Source organism: Haemaphysalis longicornis, unplaced genomic scaffold (genome assembly GCF_048455015.1).
Source record: "Haemaphysalis longicornis isolate Haplotype H1 unplaced genomic scaffold, Haemaphysalis longicornis Haplotype H1 scaffold_2, whole genome shotgun sequence".
NCBI lineage: Eukaryota > Metazoa > Arthropoda > Arachnida > Ixodida > Ixodidae > Haemaphysalis > Haemaphysalis longicornis.
Genome location: NW_027526295.1, coordinates 60,676,257 through 60,696,480, shown reverse-complemented (window position 1 = coordinate 60,696,480; position 20,224 = coordinate 60,676,257). Strand labels below are relative to the sequence as shown.

General features: G+C 46.8%; 1 protein-coding gene across 1 annotated transcript in view; it reads right to left on the bottom strand.

Annotated features, from left to right (window-relative positions):
- The window catches only part of LOC144168920 (uncharacterized), a 36,632-nt gene that overhangs the window by 11,651 nt on the left and 4,757 nt on the right, over positions 1-20,224 (bottom strand). The window contains exons 3-7 of the mRNA XM_077697916.1: positions 17,957-18,158; positions 12,778-12,881; positions 8,310-8,512; positions 5,567-5,732; positions 4,386-4,670 (exon numbers count right to left, since the gene is read on the bottom strand). Of these exons, the coding sequence (XP_077554042.1) occupies positions 4,386-4,670; positions 5,567-5,732; positions 8,310-8,512; positions 12,778-12,881; positions 17,957-18,158 (960 nt within the window). The remainder of the gene's footprint in view (positions 1-4,385; positions 4,671-5,566; positions 5,733-8,309; positions 8,513-12,777; positions 12,882-17,956; positions 18,159-20,224) is intronic.

Sequence of the window (20,224 nt, the reverse complement as noted above, 5' to 3'; positions counted from 1 at the left end):
GCTCGAATACTTGGAGCAACGAGGACTCACCTGCGCCCCTAACAAATCCGCAATTCTCGTACTCCGGGCTAGAACACACGGCCAACCCGAAAACCTGCGCCGGACCCAAACGTGACCATCGCCACTGCTCCCATACCACAAGTCCAAACCCTCCGAATTCAGGAGTTTCCTTTCACACAGATGGATCGGGGGTGGCATTTTTACCACAATTACACCAAATGACTACACAAATAACTCATCTAATTCGACGCATCCCCACCCAGCGCCATGGCCTAAAAAAACAAGGCACGTACTGTATCGTCCAAGCACTGCCGACCAGCCGCACAGCATACGGGACACCTTATGTTCAGTTGAAACCAAAGACCATTCCTAACTTCCAACTTACAAGCACCAACTCATCGTCACTGGAGACTAAATGCGGCGCACTCCTTTGGGGTTACACTTACGCTAATCCAAGGGGCTACTACTTTCACAAGTACGTAGACGAGATGGCGTGGCTGATACTCAACGAGCTGAACATACCCACTCGGATGGGCACAAGCGCCTCTCGCGATACTACGCCAGACCTCTCCCTGAGCAACCAGCAGGGGACGTGCGTATGGCGAAACAAGTAAGAGTAACTGGGCAGCGATCCTTTTCTGATTGAATTAATAATATGAGGCCCTGAGCCAGTCCGCACAGTAGGACGTGCCGCCCTGACAGACTGCCGCGGTTTCCGAAAAATGAGGTCCGCGCGTAGAAACAGAGGACACCGCAGATCCGACGGAGGAAGATCAATATTCCGCATGGATAGCCCAAACTATTCAGGACTAAGCCGCTTGTCTACTAACTTAAAGACAAATACCGACAATCCCTGCGTAGACACGCACCTTCTACAAATAAGGGAGCTGGACGCAGCCTCCAAGAGCGCTGGAAAAAGCAGCGGCACAATAACAAACTCCGCATCCGCATTGCGCAGCTCACTGAAAACGCGGCCAAATACGCAAGCCAACTCTGCCGTGAGAGTTGGCTCTCCCTTTGCCACGCCATGGGCAACCACGGGAACAACGTCCAAAACTTGGAAAATTCTTCGGTACCTCCTGGACCCCTCCTCTTCGAAGGCAACGTCATCAAAGCAACTACGGGCCTTCCTGCACAATCACTCAACCAACGCATTTTTGACGAAACTCGAGGCAAAATTCTTCCCTCCCGGTCCGCAACAGAGCCACACAGACTACGATGGATCACTGAACCCCGCATTGGATCAAGACATCCTCATCTCGGAGGTATGAGCGGCACTGTCCCGGATACGGAAAAACACCGCGCCAGGTCCTGATGGAATTTCCAACAGGCTACTAGCCAACCTCGATGACGACTCCCTCGTGTCCCTCACCACAGCGTGCAGTGTGGAGAGAGGGCAAGATCCCTGCAGAATGAAAGCTCGCCTACGTTCACCTCATTCCCAAACCAAACAAGACCCCTTCCATTGACAACCTCCGACCCATATCGCTAGTGTCCTGCGTCGGTAAACTCATGGAGCATATCATCGTCGCTCGCCTCCAGCGTCACCTAGACGATCGGGACTTCATACCAACCTCTATGTTTGGATTCAGACTCCTCCTCTACACCCAGGACATTCTCCTCCAAATTAAAGAACAAGTTATGACCCCTGCCACCCGGCACTCCCCTACGGCACTACTGGCATTGGACTTCTATGGAGGCCTTTGACAGTGTGTCCCTTTCAGTCATTTTGGCCCACCTGCGAGAGCTGCATTGCGAAGAACGCACGTACGCTTACGTGAGAGAATCCCTCACTAAGAGGCAAGCGGCACTCCACGTTGACAAAGTGAAGTCCCACACCATCAACCTGGCGAGCAGAGGCACTCCAGAAGGGGCAGTACTCTCCCCACTGCTATTTAATATCGCCCTAATCAAACTGGCACAACGCCTTGCAGCTCTTCCAAACATCAAGCATGCGCTTTATGCCGATGATGTGACAGTTTGGACGGCCACAGGCTAGTGGGGGGACATGGAAGCTCGCCTTCAAGAAGCGGCCGATGTGATCACTCAGTACCCCAAATACTGCGGACTCTCGTGCGCCCCGCAAAAGTCTGAGCTCCTTGTGGTCCAACCAGGAAGACCCAAGCGTGACTAACCTCCAGCGGTCGGAATACACCTCGAGGGCCAGAATATCCTCCCCACTCCTCAAATAAAGATCCTTGGGATGGTCTTCCAGCAAGATAAACGGAACTCCATCCTCATAATTCGGCTGTAGGACACTACGAACCAGGAGTCCCATTCGCTGCACCGAATTATTACGAAGAGGCGCGGCTACAGGGAGAATTCGGCGCTACGTCTCGTGCACCACTTCATTATTTCCCGCATCACGTACGCAGCCCCATATGCTCTGCTCAATAAGCACGAAGAAGAAAGCATCAATTCAATAATCCGAAGGTCATTCAAGCACGCACTATGCCTACCCACAAACACATCCACTCTGCTACTCCTTCAACTTGGTATCCACAATACGTCGTCTGAACTAGTTGAAGGACATCTCTTACAACAATACCGACGGCTTTCTCTCACCAACGCTGGGCACTAGGTCTTGTCAGGACTGGGAATAAGTACACCGGGCTACAATGGCCCACTTACAGATCCCCTCCCCCGACCTACACAAGAACGCACTAAAGTACAATCCTTGCCGCGTAATATGCACCCTGAGCCCCACAGTGGACGGCGTAAGGCTCGCGCGGAGGCCATCTCACTTCAGTAGAGGCGGGATTCTGACGCGGTCTTCACAGACGCGGCAGCATACTCCTCCTATCCAGCGTTCGCCTTGGCAGTAAGGCTCGCCCAAGGAGGACAGGCTATCACTGAGTCTGTCAAAACACTCTCACCAGCTGAAGCTGAAGAGGCGGCAATCGCAATTGCCTTCTCTTCTACCCAGGCTACTACTGTAGTGACGGACAGCCAACAGGCATGCCGGCACTTCCAGTCCGGAACGGCTCACGCTGCGGCCAGCGCAATGCTACTCCATCACCCGCCGCAGCGACAGATCCAGATTATATGGATTCCAGCCCATCTGGGAGTGAAAGGGAACGAGATGGCGCACGACCTCGCGCGAGGAATGACACGTCGTACGAGGAGTGCAGACACCGCCTCGGAGAGATTTACTCCCCTCCTGACATATACAAAAATGACGCAACATCTACGCCTGGCCCGACGCACCCTTCCCCCGCACCACCGACACCTATCTATCGAGCAGGCCGACAACTACCGTGTCTTGCAAACAAACACCTTTCCCCACCCAAAAAGAGTCTGCCACTACCCCGAAAAATTACGTCCCCTGGCTGCCCCCTTTTGTGGAGCAGACTGCATTCTTTTCCACATGGTTGGAGGATGCCCCTCCCATCCTCTCCCCAAACTTAATCCGTACAACTCTCCCGACTTCTGGAGGCGCGCCCTGTCCAGCTCATGCCTGCCCGACCAGCTTCGGCTTGTGGAGCGGGCTGTAGCGGCTGGCAAAGCATATGGGGTCCTAGACTGAGGTCTTCACCTCCTAGAGAGTCCACACGACTTTTTCCCACAATAAAGACGGTTATCCTCCTCCTCCCGCTAATTAACTACCCGGGCGTTCCCTGAACGCAGAGAAGACCCACCGGAATCCCTGAATCACCTCCCAGACCCGAGTCGTTACACGGACATCTTGTACCACTACCGTCGAAACCGCCACGTCTGCCCTCCTCCTCACCCATCTCTCAACACCAACGACGCACGCCTTTGGCGACTACTACAAACGCAGACATACTACAACACAACAATTCTACATAACATATCACCAACCATGTATCCCTACGAATGCCCGTCCTGCAAAACCCGAACACCACATACCACCTTTTCTTGGCTTGCCTCTACCACCCAAATCCCATCCCTTCCCCCTACTTGGAGCAGTGGGAGTGCGAGCTGACCAGCTAGACTGACCGGCTAGAGACGCAGGTTAACCTTGTGTCTCGGGCAAGAGCAGCTGCCACGACTCGCGGCTATCCGGACTAGGGAGGCCACCCACAACAGCACTTTCCGCTCCAATAAACGTTTATCTCCTCATGCTCCTGCTGCTCCTCCACTAGGATCCCCAAAAAAACAGTATTTATATGCAAGAGTACTGGATGGTAACTGTCGACTACCCGAATATTACTATTAAAATAAACACCACTGGGTGAGGGGCCAAAGTGCAGCGGAGGCGGGCAAACAAGCTGTGAAAATAGTTATAGAACTGTTCTGAATTGACTGATATCCCCTGAGCATGAACGCACAAAGTGGATACTAAAAATAACTACGAACATTGTGAAAAATTTTTTTTACATTGTGAAAAAATTTTTTTCAGAGATATTTTAAAACAGCGGTACCTTTATCTGGACCATCGTCGTTGGCACACCAACGTCGGTACCTGCAACCTCAGCCTTGCCGGTTTTTGTCTGGGATGTCACCAGGCCGCAGGACTCGGTCATGCCATACAAGTTGAGAAGATTCCGGACGTCTGCGAAGGCCTCCCGCGCTGCTTTGGTGAGCGTCTCCTGGACAACGCTACCGCCCACAACCATTTCGCGCATGGTGGGCAGAGTGCGTCCTGTTAGCTTCATCTCACGCACGAGAGCTTGCAGCTGCGACGGGAACACGATAGCCGCGGTCGTCTGCGGTGGAGTTGATAAAATATGTAACTTGTTGAGTTTGAGCTTATTCGTCGATTATGAGTAAACGGGCAGCGTAAATTTTGTGCAGTGCAGTTCTGTAAGCAAAGCATAATGCGGTTTTGCTTTCAGGAGCATTACATGGAACAGTAAGTAACGTAGAGCAAGGACATAAACTTTCAGGCGATTCAATTTGATTCAACTCAATTTTCATTTCCTTGATAAGACTTCATGGTTTCCTGAGTAAAAGCTGCATAAACAGCTTGATGAAGCCCAAGAAACCATTACAATCAGCAACCAGCATAATACACAAACACAAGTTTACACTTGCACATAGTAAAATAACATTTCATAGAACATAAGAATTAGGTAGTAACACATGTATAGAAAAATTTACAACAGTTCCCAAAAAGCATTCTGGAAGCAAACAACAAGAAGAGAATTCCAGTTTTGAAGATCCTTCAAAGCATGTTCGCCAAAAAAATATTTGTCACAGGTCTCACATAAACCGGAATAAATTAAGATAAATGGGTCCCATGCCCCTTCTACACGCGAACACTTCCGAAATGTTAACCGTTGTTCCTATAGCCATCCATTAATTACGGCAGCTGTCCTACTTCCAAGTGCCACCAATATCCGTACGGCGTTAGGATTGCCTCGAAACATTGCTGAATCAATCTTGGACACGGAAACGGCCGATGCGAAATATTCCTTCGCCATTTTATGCAGTATGACCAATAGGTGCGGAATTTGTGGTTTTAATGGTTTTTGACTTGTTCTTGTCTTCGTTTTCTCCGCAATTACATTACGAGCTGAGACGAATTGCGAAAGCGATGAATTTCCTTGCGCACGGAATCATATACAACAGGATGCACGGTGCGAGAATTCTGCCCCGTTACCTGGTACTTGTCTACTGCGTCAATGATTTCTGAAGGTGTCATGGTGGACGATGTAATGACGCTTGTAGTGCCGTTGAGCACCGAGACCAAGCCGAAGAATCCCGACATGTGCGTGATGGGAGACATCGCTAGGATGACGTCCGACTCTCCCCATGGAAAGTGTTTTCTGCGGAGAGTCAGAGGCGTTTTTTTTAAACAACGAAGCTGTTGAGCAAATCGTCTGTGTATGGTGTCCACAGTTCAAAATGCCAAGAAAATACTGAGCACTCGTGCACGCGTGCCTCGAGCACACGTTCATCCAGCAAAGCAAAACCCACTTAGGGGATTCACCAATATTGTTAAAAAAAAAAAAACTCCAGCGTTCGCTGCTTGTCCCTAGCGAACGTTCGTCAAGCGTAGCGTGCCCCCTTAAGGAGATCACCCAACATTGGCCACAAAAAAACTCCAGCGTTCGCCCGAACTCCCCGCGTTCGCACGTCCTCGTGTCGTCATGCGCATGCGCTCTGTACCGTAGAAGAGCCGCGACTTGAATGTCTAAGGTGCTGTAGGGGATCATTGATTCCGCATGGCTCAGCCGCGGATAGTACACACAGCCGAGGAAGAGGCCGCGCTTCGAGAGGCTCGGCGTGCAAAGCATCCGCTAGAACGACAAGTCGCGCTTGCAGAGCGGCGTACGAAAACGTCGACCAATACAACGAGCTCACTCTGGCCTTGCTCAACATCAGGTCATTAAAATTTCACGCTGCCGAGGTCTCAACAATGGCATCACAACGATACTAAAACTCATCTTTGTTGTCCCTTAATGACCACCTAGAACATCTTCGCCATTGAAGTCTAGCGCGTGAGTGCAAATTTCCCTGAATTTTTTTTTGCTAAATAGGGAAGCGCCAGGAGTTGAGAGAACAAATTAAGTCGATCTGAAGAAAGGTACGTAATAAAGAACGCTGGGCGTATTGCCGAGTTCAGCGACGCTGAGCACAGAACCTAAGTGAAAAAAAGAAAAATAAATAGAAATGTTATTGGGGGATCAGTGCACGGTCTACAACTGTGCACTGTTATTCCCTGCTGCTATCAGTTCTTACACGCATTGGCGTATCCCCACTACAATGAAATTTAGTTCGCTTGTACACCCAAATAATTCAACAAAACTCAAGAAATGCCCAGTTCTTCTCGTTCAAAATATTTTTTAGCAATCGTTAGTTGCAGCCGCGTTGTGAAAAATTATTTCTAGTTTTCTGCCTCTTCATTTTGAAAAACAGAAGATACACATCGCGTAGACAACTGTAGGAAATTTGATAAATAACATACAGGCGATCTGTGCATATGTTTAGAAATGTAACCATCAATAACAAATAACAAATGTCTTGCGGTCGCTTCATACCTCAATTATTATTATTTTTTTTTTTAGCACAGCACATGGTTTACGAGTGGCCCCGGAAAGAAAACTGTCCGCACGGGCATAGGCACGTACAGAGCTAACACAATCGTTTAAATACACTACATCCCGTTTCTGCTATCCTGCATAGTGGGGTAGCAGAAAAGGCCAGAAAGTAATGCTTTTCCAAATTTAATATGTATCTCGCTTTTCCAACAACTGGGCGTTTCTGGTAGGAGAATGGTACCTTGTAATTTTTATGTGCTTCAGCTTCTACGAAAATTGATCGGTTTATGCGTACCTCAAGGCGCGTCTTTATTGTCATCAACTTGCCATCTCATTTATAGCGTGATTGTACGGATCGCTAATCGCAATGTTGCGGGTCGAGGTCGACAACTTCACAAATGTGGGAAAATGGTGAGAGGCACGCGTGATGGAGTTCCTCAAGGGTGACACCGTTGACTATGTGAACGAGCCAGAGGAGGACGATTTATCCCCTGTGCGGGACTCTTCACAGTAACCCCTGAAAATCTCGACTCAGGTGCTGGAATCCAGGAGCAGTATCATGAATACATCTGTAATCATACGCAGTTTCATAACAGTTTTTTTTTTGTGAACATATTTCCGCGTTTAAACATGTACACGAAAGAGAATTCCTTGGGTTCTTCCTTCTGGTATATTAGGGTCGGCATGAGTGAGTTGCCAAATGCTAGTTCTTTCCAATAAAACACTCGTATTTAGTGTACATGGTCGCTTTAGTGCTGAAACTCCTAGCATTAGGAACTTCTCTAAAAGGTAACAGTAAATCAATCACTGTTTTGCGCGCACATGCTGTGAATTCGAGGTCATATTGCGAAGGCACTTGTGGTTGTTACACCAATAAAGTTGTATAACAAGCAGACACTTCGCGGGATATTTCTTGCTCTATTGTACTTGCGTCATTGAGGTGTGGGATGACTGCAAACGGCCTCTTACCGGCTCATCATTTCAATACTTAGAGAGGAGACGATTATTACGACACCGATAGCCCTGACATTCTGTAGAAATAATGTTTCTGAAATCGTGGCATGCGGAGTGTTCTGGCATAATTTATTTCTCTTTTAGGTATGGTACATTAGCCCTACCAATGAGTAATATAAAAAAAACCAATTAAACTCCGTAGCTTGGAATTGAAACCGTGAAATGTCGCCCGAAGTAAAAAAGTCTTAAGCTTCAGCGAATTCGGAAGGTTATGGGGCGGAATTATTTTGTGGACTTATGAACGGGCGTACGCTTGCATACAGCTGCATTTTGAGCGTACACAAGGCATGCTTCACATCTTGCGATGCGGTGGGTGAAAGAGTTTGAGTATGGAGTATGTAACGTTACATAGACGTGTAGAAGCACGCCACATAGTTGTAGTGGGTGATCTCGACCCCTTTGGGCAGTCCGGTGGTTCCGGAGGTGTAACAGAGGGCCAATATGGTTTCCCGCGGGCTCTCCACGGGCCACTCTTCGAAGTATTTCTCCTCCAACTCGGAGAACTCGGCGGCCGAAGCAAAGCCTTCTGCTCGACCCATGCTGAACAGGCCCTGCAGTAAACCAGTAAAAGAAAATTTCACCAACTACAACACGTGGCTGCAGAACATGAAATATTTAGATTTTCTATACGCTCTGAAATGAATTCCCGAAACCACAGTCGCTATTTGTTATCAAACGTATTGCATGGGCGCCCTAATAACGGCTCTACAAATCGCCCTGGTGATTTTGCAACCAATGTTTTCTCTGTACCAATGTGTAAAATGAAAAAGTTGACAAGTTGAACGCAAAAGAAAGTGTCCCACAAGCGTCAAAATCTTCCAGGAATAGAAATTCTTCCAATAATGTGTCGCTGATGTAAAGTAGATCTTTCTTCGCCTTTTTGGATGGAAGTTATGGATAGATCCCAAACGTGGGAGTTGTTACTGCAGTGTCCTCGTGCCGAGGGACACTGTTGTTATGGTAGAGCGATGTTATGGGTGCTAATTAATTAGTGGGAATCATTTCCGGTGTTGCCAAAACAACATAACCATATAATCGATTCTGTGCGTGTTTGCTGTGTGATTGCGTTTTTTAAAGAACTGTTCTGTCCTGAGGTTAAGTTCTCCTTGAGCTCTTGCGATGAAGCGGACTACAAATTATGTACACCGTCAATGTTGTGAGGGTGTGCACGGCATCTTAGTAATATTATTCCGACAAATGACTGAATGGGGATAGGGGTATCTTTTGAAAGTTCTTCTCAGTCACCGCTGATCCTAAAGGAACCTTTATGTGCACCTCAAAGGCATCCTTTGGAGTTTCCACAGTCACCCGTGTTTCCACGGCTAGAAACCATCACGTTAATTCCTCAGCTCTCGAGCACACGTCAAAAAGTCAGGAAATTTTCACGCGCTTTGCTGTTTAGCGGCATTAAGGGCTGTGCAGCGCGAACGGGCACCTCATCAATATTTATTTATTTATTTATTTATTTATTTATTTATTTATTTATTTATTTATTTATTTATTTATTTATTTATTTATTTATTTATTTATTTATTTATTTATTTATTTATTTATTTATTTATTTATTTATTTATTTATTTATTTATTTATTTATTTATTTATTTATTTATTTATTTATTTATTTCAGTACTCTCAGGGCCATAAGCTATTGTAGAGGGGAGTGGTTACACAGAGTAATGATAAAAGCAGTAAAATAAAGAGCTTAGAATAATGGCTCCTAAACATGCAATCATAGCTGACCCATAGTAAGGAAAGAAGGCTGATAACATTAGATTGTTTGATGGGCCCTACGTACACTGCTTGAATGCATAAGTTGGGGGAATTCACATGTCAGTTGGGCCGCGCGTTGATATAATGGCAGATGAGACCTGACAGCTTCCACCACATCCTAAGGCACAAATTAGTGCCCCCAGAGGTACCAGCTGGCTGCGTTCAACTTCCACCGGTGCAGCAAAGGTACCGCTAATTGGAAGGTAACTCCCTTCTTGATTTCAAGGCAGGCAACGGTTTTATGGGCTTATTATGAATATATATCCTTCTCTAAATCTCTCTTAAGATTTAGCACGGGTTTCCTCCATGCCTCTATGAGATTACAGCCCATACCGACATGAAACTGCCACATTTCAACGGCTAGATTACTCGAACCAGAAAATGGGTAAGTGAAGTGAGCAAGGCCTGTAGTATCTTCTACTTCACGTCGACATTGTCACATAAAAAGAAGGTCAAGGACCACAATTGAAAAGCTGACCAAATAATGCACACTTTAGGCTTCTCATAAGGTACCAACCACCTCTGATGTCATAATTTGTAGCACATAACTTTAAAAGAAAGTATAATCCCTTCCATCGAGCTGGATGATTATTTAGAAATCCCTGGGAGGAACTTCAGCCCCATCGTCTGCAGAAGTGTCGACGGGTGCCCTGAGAAATTGATTGTAGGGTTTAACGTGCCGACGCGACGTAGGTGATGAGGCGCGCCGTATTGGAGGGCTCCAAATTAATTTTGACCACCTGGGGATCTTTAACGTGCGCTGAAATCTCGCACGCACTGGCGTTTTTGCTTTTCCCCTCCATCAAAAAGCGGGCGCCGCGGCCGCGAATCGAACCCGCGACCTCGTGCTCATCACAACGCCTTAGCCACTGAGCCACCGTGGTGGGTCCTGAAAAACTGACGCTTGTGGCGATGACCAGATGCCCTTTTACAGACCGCGTGTATATCAGAGTAGTCGGGTAAGGGCTTTACCGCTCACAGTGCAAAGATGACCTAGTGATCACTCTACGGAAATTATGTGTACTGAAAACAATACACTACAAACGCGGTGGCGGTATTCAATGTCAGCTCCTCACCGCTATAGGCCTCGATTTAGCCCACAATCGCGTTGTTGATAGTGTGCTGCTACCCTGCCTTTCGTAACATCAGCGGCTGTACATGCCAAGACTACGGGTATTGCTTGTCTGTTGCACCAAGAGCTTAGACCGTAAGGTAGCGTGTAGTTTAAACATTAATGCCAAATCAGTTATCTAGAAATTAAAATAAATTTAACTAAAAGTTAACTAAAACTTAAAAATTAAAATAAAATGTAGTAATATCTGTGTAGTGGGTGTTAACAAAGGCCATGCACACCACCCAAAACATTGATAATGGACATCACTCTCTCACTGACATACCCAGCTTTCTCGCTTACAATTCCTACCTCTCAGGAACCTAGCAAAACCACTTCAGGAAAGTGACATTTGGCATAAAGCAAGAAGGCAACGTGAAGATGAAAACCATAAAAAATGTTTCCAGGATTTTGAATATTTTTTGTGTAATTCGCTGTCAAATCTTACTCCCCATGCATATCTATGGGATAGTTTCAATGACTCAGGAACCTAGTCGCGCAACGTGTGAGACTTGTGACTGTGCACAAGGCAAGTGTTCACCCCGAATATTAGCTGCGCAGACGAACTTTCCATTTCGCTAAATAACTACACAGTAATTACTGTTGAAAGGAGTGTCATGAGCGGGAAAGCTGCACATGACGGCCTTGGTACCCTCTACAGGCTGCTGAGTCAAATAATTACTGTATGTGATGTCCACCTCTCCCCTCTGAAGCCGCATATCGCTGGTTTTTCTTCGCGCGCCCATTTTCAAGTAACTTTCACGGTCACTTCGCCCCTAACCACATAACACCTAGACAAACCGAACCATTCCCTTCGCCTTTACACATTTAGCAACGAACAACTCCCTTAGTGTTCTCAAGTACATAATTTGCAATTCAAACTCATTCGTGCTGAGCAGCTGATCTATATACCGAAAGTCTGTGGCCACTCACAGCGTTCAAAGTGTGAATGGCTGTGATCTTCCCGATCGTGGAGTTTTGACTGCTTGTGACAGCGCGAAAAATAAACTGAATTGCTCCTAGCTCCTTACTTTAAATGTAGCCGTAACCAACAGAAAGGACAATCCAGAACTTCTGGTGCAGTAAAATTCTCACGGCACTTACATGTCTATTGGAGACTTAAACGCGGAAGTGCTATTTCTTGTGCTGGCATTGTACATCCCCTGCATTTTTGGCATACTCTTTGGCATACTGGCATGGATGCCTAGGCTTAGCCCAAGCAAAAGCTGTCTGTGCACGTCAGGCTGTAACGCCTTCTATACTGACAGACGAAGCAAACAAACCAGGCAAACTGACTGCTTCACCTGGTGCACAATAGAGCCACAAGTCGTGCGACCCCATGCAGCAAAGAGTTCGATGCCGGTTTGTCTGAATACGGCCAAAACAGCGCTTTACTGAGGATCAGAAACGAAGGACACATACAAGAGCGCTGAGTAACAACTGGCACGCTTTTATTGCACCGGGCAATATAAACAGAAACGTACAAGGACGGCAGACATATGTCAGAATGACGTGAGACGAAATTTTTTGCCTTAGTTTGCAGAACCAACTAGCCTGAAGTCAAAACATAGTTAGATCTGCTTTGTGTTCGTGTGCTATACGTTTACTCTTGGTACAATTTCTAAACTATATTCTACGCGCGGTGAAATTGCGCAAATGATATTTTTTATCATCCGATGCCCACAAGGCGGGATTCTTTTCCTCTTGGGGCGCACGAGGCTTGCGCCTCAGTAAATTATAATTATATTTCGGTTTCCTTAGAAACCCTTGTGAGAGCAACAGCTACTTTATTTTGTATACATATTTTAGCAACAATCCACGTAGATTTTTATTTCGCGCCCCAGAAAGTATTCCTTTTAAGCTGATCCCTTCGTTACGTTGTCACATTGCCGTTGTAGAGGTTCAAGGCAATTGGCACCGTGTTCCTTGACTCACCTTCATGTTCAGTGAAGCAACTGCTCTTTTCACTTTCTCCGTAAATTGAACGTCTGTCAGAATATGCGTGCTGTCACTATCTTCCGCCTGATAACGAAGTTCGCCTGCAACATAGAGGCCCCGTAAGATACTCACAAATATCATACAATGCAAATTTCTGAAGCCCGAGTTCAATTAGAAAGGGGAAAATCTTCACGTCGAAACGAACTCTCCCCTACACCCTTTCAAAAGCAGGACCGATGCGCTCACGTCACCCATGTTGTTTAATAAAAGGCAGGAATCTTAAATATAGCTTAGAAACAAAATAACACATTGTGAAGGGTTAAAAAAGAAAATGCAACGATTTAACACCATCATTTTAGTAAACGACCTCCAGGCAAACCTGCAGGAGAAAGCATCAAATAGTGTCACTAGATAAGGTTCCAAAGTATCGGCACTCTTTTTTTCCTATTGTTCCGTGCCGTCGCCATGATCAATGGTCAGTTCGCATCACGTGACATTTGTTTACACAGCAACGGTTCATGGACACCACAATGTTGTTTATGCGTTTTAGTCAGTCAACTCTGCTAGACCTAGCATGCGCTCCCTGGTCTGCGGCTGCGCACCACTGACGTCGTTCCGAACGCGAGCGAAGGATAACGCATGTAGCAGCATTTCAGCATCTGGAGTGTGTCCGAAGATGCCGTTTTGCTGTATGCTCGGCGGTGTTGTTAACCAATGACACGTTCAAAGTGAGCGGCGAGGTCGTAGAAGCGGAAATCTCGCAACACTGGTGAACACCAAAATGACTGCCGTTGGCCACTTGCGTGCCTCTATTGCGGTACTCTAATACCCATATGGTGACACCATGACAACACACAAAATATCTTTTCTTAAGTATTGGGGAACAAAGATATCCTGGTGCTGGTTTTGTATGGAGGGTTGAAACCCAGCCAGCTCGTAGCTATTACTGGCAGTGACTTCGCTCACGTAGAGAGAGAGAGGACAAATATTTTTATTTATCGAGCAGCGGCTGATGTGTGGGCCTCTCCCCGTGCAAGGCATCCCTAGTCCGGGATGCCTTGACCTCGGCTGGCCATCCGTGCTCTGGTCACCAGTTTGAGCAGGTTATCCCGGTCTGGGATGCCCAGGGAAGCCCTCCACTGCTCTAGGGTGGTGTTGGGAAGTGGGGGCAAGTCTGGAGTACGTTGGCACTCCTATGCTATATGGTAGAGGGTGCCAGGCTGGGGACAGTAAGCACAGAGGGAAGGTTGTTGGGTGGTGGGAAGGCAGGTTGGATGTGTGTAGGTATTCGTCTGGAGCCGCCACCGAGTTCTTGTTTTGTTTATGGCGAGGCGCCAGTGTGGCGGGGGGAGACTGCGGCGAGTTTTCTTGTAAAGGGCGAGAATCCCTGTCTAGCCACACAGTGGATGGGGTGGATCCTAATGGGGTCGATATTGGCCGCTGTCGGCAATGGCTCGGTGTATGAACTCGCAAGCCGCGGCATGAGCCACTTCATTGCCGGGCATGGCGGCGTGGCCAGGAGCCCAGAACATGCGGATATCAATGGTTGTCGAGCAGTTTATAATGAAATGCGGCCAGCGCATGTAACAGTTATTTGGACATTTCACAACTCTTTGTTCTCACTACTACATGAATATGACACTGCAAGCACACGGCCTTTCAGCGACCTAACGAATTTCTTTGAAAGAAGGCCTAACGCCATCGCATTCCTTCCAGCCACATCTTCTGATTACGTATTCATTAGCAGTATCCATGTCGTTTATTCTCAGTAGCCTGCTCCACACACTTCCCTCCTCGAAGCAATTTTGTTCGAAAGAAGGTGACTACAATCAACTTACCAGGTCTGTTTTAGTTTTAGGGTTAATCCCACCAACCTAGCCCACGACACCGCCGAGGAGTAAAAAAAAAACTTCTCCAAGGATGCCACAGCGCTTTTGAAAGGTTATGTTTACACATGAGTATTTCATTCTAATCCTTCATCCAAAGAACCCGTTAAGGTCAAGCATTAATTTTAAAAACCTTATTAGCAGAGCTCAAGGTCAAGCCATTAAGTTTCTTTCTTCTGCAACCAGGCTGCCAAGGTGCTTAGTAAAGTACTTCTTTTCAAACATCCACTGAAGCATGGTGGTGAGTACTAGAGAAGGGAACTTAAGGCAAAATGCCTAACTTTCCTCTGAGTCGGTATCGATCCCATTTAACATATCCGCATTAACTAAAGGAGGGGGAGCGTTTTGAGCAATCATTTATTCTGCCTATAAGTGCCTATCTTGGCTATACGGGCTTTTTCTCGCCTAAAAATACCTTTTTATGTTACATGTGCCTTTCTTGGTTTTTCGAGTGGATGTTCTGCTTCTGTTCTTGCTTCAGAAGCCCACAACCCGGTGTTTGTCGCACGCCATTTGCGAGAACCCCGCCGAGAAAGGAAAACCGCGCACGAGCCGCCACCACCTCGACCTCGTCACATCGTCCGAGAAGCCAGAAGCAGGCACGCCGTGACACTGCAGCCATCCTCACTGACGTCACCCCTGTCCACAGGAGCTATTTTCTTCTATATCTTTCTGACGCGCAATCTCCGCGGACCAATGGCGAGAACTTTTGCCGATGTACCCTATTTCTTGGTAAAAAAAAAGCAAGCAAAAAAAGGACGCGGCACAGTCGCGCACATGTCCCCTGAAGGTCAAAGATGCCTCCTAGAGGAGAACCACGTGCGAATCTTACACAGCAGTTTTACAATGACACCACAAACACGTGCACAGCCATCCGCTGATCACGGGTACACCTCCGGCCGGCAAGATAAAGCACGTATAGGATGAAAAAGAAACGAGAAAGGAGCTGATATGAATGACCATCTCGGCACCTTTCAAGTACTCTAGTCGTTCCAACCGTCATTTGCCGTGCCGGGTAACCTTCGGGGGTATTTGGAAAGCTGGCGTAAACAAAAATAGTTGCGAAGCTTCTTGCTTGCTATCTCATATTGATAATCGGTATATTGTGCATAGCTTCTGAATGATGTTATTCTCGCTGGTTCGCTAATCACCTGCTGCTGCAGAACAGGATGGCCCGGTAATTTGTACGGAATTGTGAAGAGTTGAGGAGGATATTCAGCTGTATCAAAGAATAAATACCTGCAGTTACGATCTTTCTTCGAGGCGCAGTTGTGTCTTCAAGTAGCAGTAACCGATTCTGTCTCTTCCGTCAGAGACCGCTATTATTCCTTGAAGCTGGGCTGCAGGCGTAAAACTACTACTACAACACGCGCCGGTGGTATTAACAGCTTTGCGGTCTAGAAAGCGCCGCGGGACAGGGACAAAGCATTTTATACCAGGCTACTCTTGAACGTGGCTTGGCACATACCGTGTGCTTATTTCACACTCTTAGCTATAACCATTTCCGCAACTGAGAGATTCAGCGCCACTCTCAATCATAATGCTGAGCTCACTGCAAAGGCCCAGGACAGAACCGCCACCACCCTCCAGGACTGGTTGCTGATAGAGCCATTCCTGTCTGACATTCTGCCATTCTATCTAACATAACACTCACGTATTCCCTGTGCTACAGGAACTGCCAGAGGTTCTGAGCAGCGAAAATTCTGATATTCCAGATTGAATACGGTCATTAAGCGTGCACGCTCCAAGAACTTCAATGGACGTCGAGTGTTGTTTTTTCGCACACAGTTATCGACTGAAAGGAGGTACAACTTCAAGCAGAAAATCATTGAGATGGATATTGTCTGTTATGGCGCTTCAGCGTTTCTTTTGTTGTTGAGTTACCCTGCATTTCAAGTAAATCTGTTCAACTAGCAACTCTTTTATGCCTTATTTTCACGAAGAAAGTCAAATTACTTTCCCACACCACAAGCCTTGTTGGCTGTTATTACTACAAATCGAAAATTGCTGGTAAAATACACTGCTAAAGCAAACACAAATTGAGCCTCTGTGTGCCTCAACGACAGTATCTGTTGCGTATAAATTCCTGAATGGCACATTTCAGTGCTAATTACAAGCGCCTAAAGCCTTGATTTTTCGTGCCTAAAGTTTTAGTCTCCAGTACTGAGCCTCCCCCGTTACTACCTGCGACTGCATCGTTTTAAAAAGCACCGACGGAACCTGCTCAGGAAGAAAACGCCAGTACAATATATTCGTACTTTATTGTGGATTCAAATGTCCAGTGATGTCTTTATGAAAAAATTACTCTCTAACGCGTGCCTATCTGAAATGCATCATATATGGTACACTCTCCATGTGCCGGTAACATACCTATGCCTAAGCGCCACAAAATTTAGTCATCTTGTATGGTGGTGTCCGACTAGTGGGAATCAAAATACAGTCACGCACCGCAACCGCATCGTGATCCGAAGCAAGTGGACACTGATTTACTGAAACAAATAGCGCTCGGCTATGAATGATAATAGCGGTAATCTTGCCGTGTCACTCGCCACCGACAAATATGCGAGGCCCACTCCTTACCATAGTTCGGCGGACTCACGCATGAGTCCACTCACTCAGATTTATCTGGAATCAAACTCACGCATGAGTCTGAGTGAGCGCGCGGTTAGTGTGGCATAGTGATTTTGAGCTTGCGTGAGTTTGAACCGAGTGAGCCCGAGTGAGATTGAGCTCGACTGAGTTTGAGTACGCCTGAGACCGAGTGAGTTTCGAGTCTATTCTGAGTTCTGAGTTCATTTTGAGTTTTGAGTACACTTGAGTTCTGAGCTCATTTCAAGTGTTGAGTCCATTTTGAGTTGTACATAGTGACTTCTGAGCCCATTTTGAGCTTCGAGTATGATTTGAGTTCTGAGTACATTTTGAGTTTTGAGTACATGTGCTCCTTACCCATGATGGCATCGTACAGCAAGTTTTCTGTAAACAAGAGCTGAAATATCATCAGTGCAAAACAAGCAGATCTAGAAAAATTGAGGAATTGCTTTATAAGCTTTATTTTAATTTGTTTCCTCTAATTTTTTCTTCTTCCCATTGGGTTAGTGGTAAAGCGTTTGAATAAAGTGTTTTACAACCGCCAATTTGCACTCAAATATAAAAAATAACAAGGTGGATGCGTGGTACCAGAATTGAGTTTCAGTTTGGAACCAGAAGATGCAAACGAAAATTACCAATGCGTCCTAGAGCAGAGTATATTCCTGCTTTTATTTCATAAAGAGTGAAAATAGACTTCTTACGTTCTGTTAACGATGGTTTCGCCAATACAATGCTGGCACCAGCTAGAATGCATCCGTATGTGGCCACCAGGTTGTGGACGCCATTGGTGAGGTGCACACATACTCGATCGCCCGGCCCCACTCCGTGCGATCGAAAGCCTACAGCGAAACGCTGCATCCACGCCAATAGTTGGGCCCGAGACAGGCTGGTGACGTCGTCCACCTGAGAAGAAAACAACGTCAGAAGTGTGGGGTTTGTGTGTGTATGTATGTACGCACGTATGTGTGCATGTATGTATGTTTGTAAGTACGTACGTATTTATGTATGTATGTATGTATGTATGTATGTATGTATGTATGTATGTATGTATGCATGTATGTATGTATGTATGTATGTATGTATGTATGTATGTATGTATGTATGTGTGTATGTACTTACGTATGTACGCATGTTTGCAGGAGCACAAAAGGATTCTAACGAACAGTAGAAAACTACGGAAATTCTGCTGAAGTTTAAAAATATGTCAACCTCAGTAGAACTGATCTGGACCCCTGCTCACGCCGGGCTAGGAGGTAATGAGGCGGCCCATTCTGCTGCTCGAGGGTTCACTTTCCGAGCCGGCCCCAGCCTCGTCCCCTCGCACGGTGCCAGATCAGCTAGAGATAGCCTACTCAGCTATCACGACATAGCGACACATTTCCGCCTCGCCCGCCGTGTATATCCCCCTGCTCACGTCAGTCTCCACAACGTGCAAGAACGCACGTGGCGCCTTCTGCAGACAGGCAGCCTCCCCTGTCGCGCGCTGCTCCATCGCATTCATCCGTCCTTATTTCCCTCCCCTAACTGCCCATCATGCGGCATTCCCGCCACCTTATCCCACACCATGTGGGCTTGTCCCAATGATCCTTTTCCCTCCATCACCTGCGACGAGCACTGGGAGAGGGCGCTGGGCAGCTCTGATCCGGAGGTTCAAGCCTCCCTTACGAATCGGGCTGCCATCGTCGCAGCCAGGGTAAAGCCAACGGCCACCACGTCCCCGTAACAGAGCTTGACTAAATAAAGTTTACCTCCTCCTCCTCCTCCTCCCACTTACTCAGTCCGAAGTAAAATTGAGAGACGAGCTAATTGGTGGGCGTACATCGTCGAAACTAAAACAGGAACAAGAAGGTGGACGACACGCCGACGCTTACTGTCAACAGAAAAGTCTATAGTAAGCGCCGGTGTCGTACCTGAAAATAAACAGTTCAGTGTTGATAGCAAGCGCCGATGTCGTCCACGTTTTATGTCCCTGTTTTATATCGCGCTTCAATTTCAACGGTGTACTCATTCCGCCTGTGAAATACGCTAGGAACTGCGATTTAGTGGCTAATAAAAACCCTTTTATTTTTGCTTGTTTAACTTACCCAGCCGTCGTTTTTTATAGGCGCCACCAATATTCAAGTCGGTGCACAGAAACAGTTCCTAACCCTCCTCTCATTGCAAAAAAACTTCCGTATTTTGCACTGCCTATTCCAGCTGTGCAGATGTCGCCAGTAAATAAAGCGGCAATCGTTAAGCGCTGGTGAAACCGCTACGGCTTTTATACATGATCAAAACTGGAAACACACTGAACCTCGAGCAACAGAAGGGGGAGGGTGGTGGTTTGTTCATTGTGCAAAAAAAAACCGGTCGTGTAGGAATGTTTTCATGTGCATGAATTGCAACCCCCATACTATAACGCGTATAAAGCCGAGCAAGGTGGCACCATGACGTTCTCCAAAAAGGCCGATACCAACAACACTCGTGGGAATCACCCAAAAAACAGCTTTGCCTCCACCGGCCTTTACTGACCTCGCCTTTCAGCACATATCTTGCTGGTATGGTGAATGATAGTGCAGCAGTTTCTACCAAAGTTTCAGCCATAGGTGTGAGGATATCGTACGCGGGCGCTTGTGTAAGCCAGAAGCTCACCCACAGAACATCGGCTACAAAAGCTGAACTCGCACAGTAAACTGCGCTGCAGATAATCAATGTATTATTGAGTGCCCTCAAAGTCTTCAGGTAAATGTTTTCGTGGCCTCTCGCTCTAGGCTGCGACACCTGTACAGCGGTGAAGTCATCAATGCCATCTCATTAACGAAATCAAGAAAACACATGCAGAGGCACTGCGTAAAAATCATGCACCCCTCCGTCTAACGACAATGATAGTTGAATTCGAAGCTTTCTTGTGATGAATTGTTTTGTTGGCCAAACCCACACTGAGAGTACGTGCTACACTAAACGTACGCGCCAATTTTATAGAATACCCG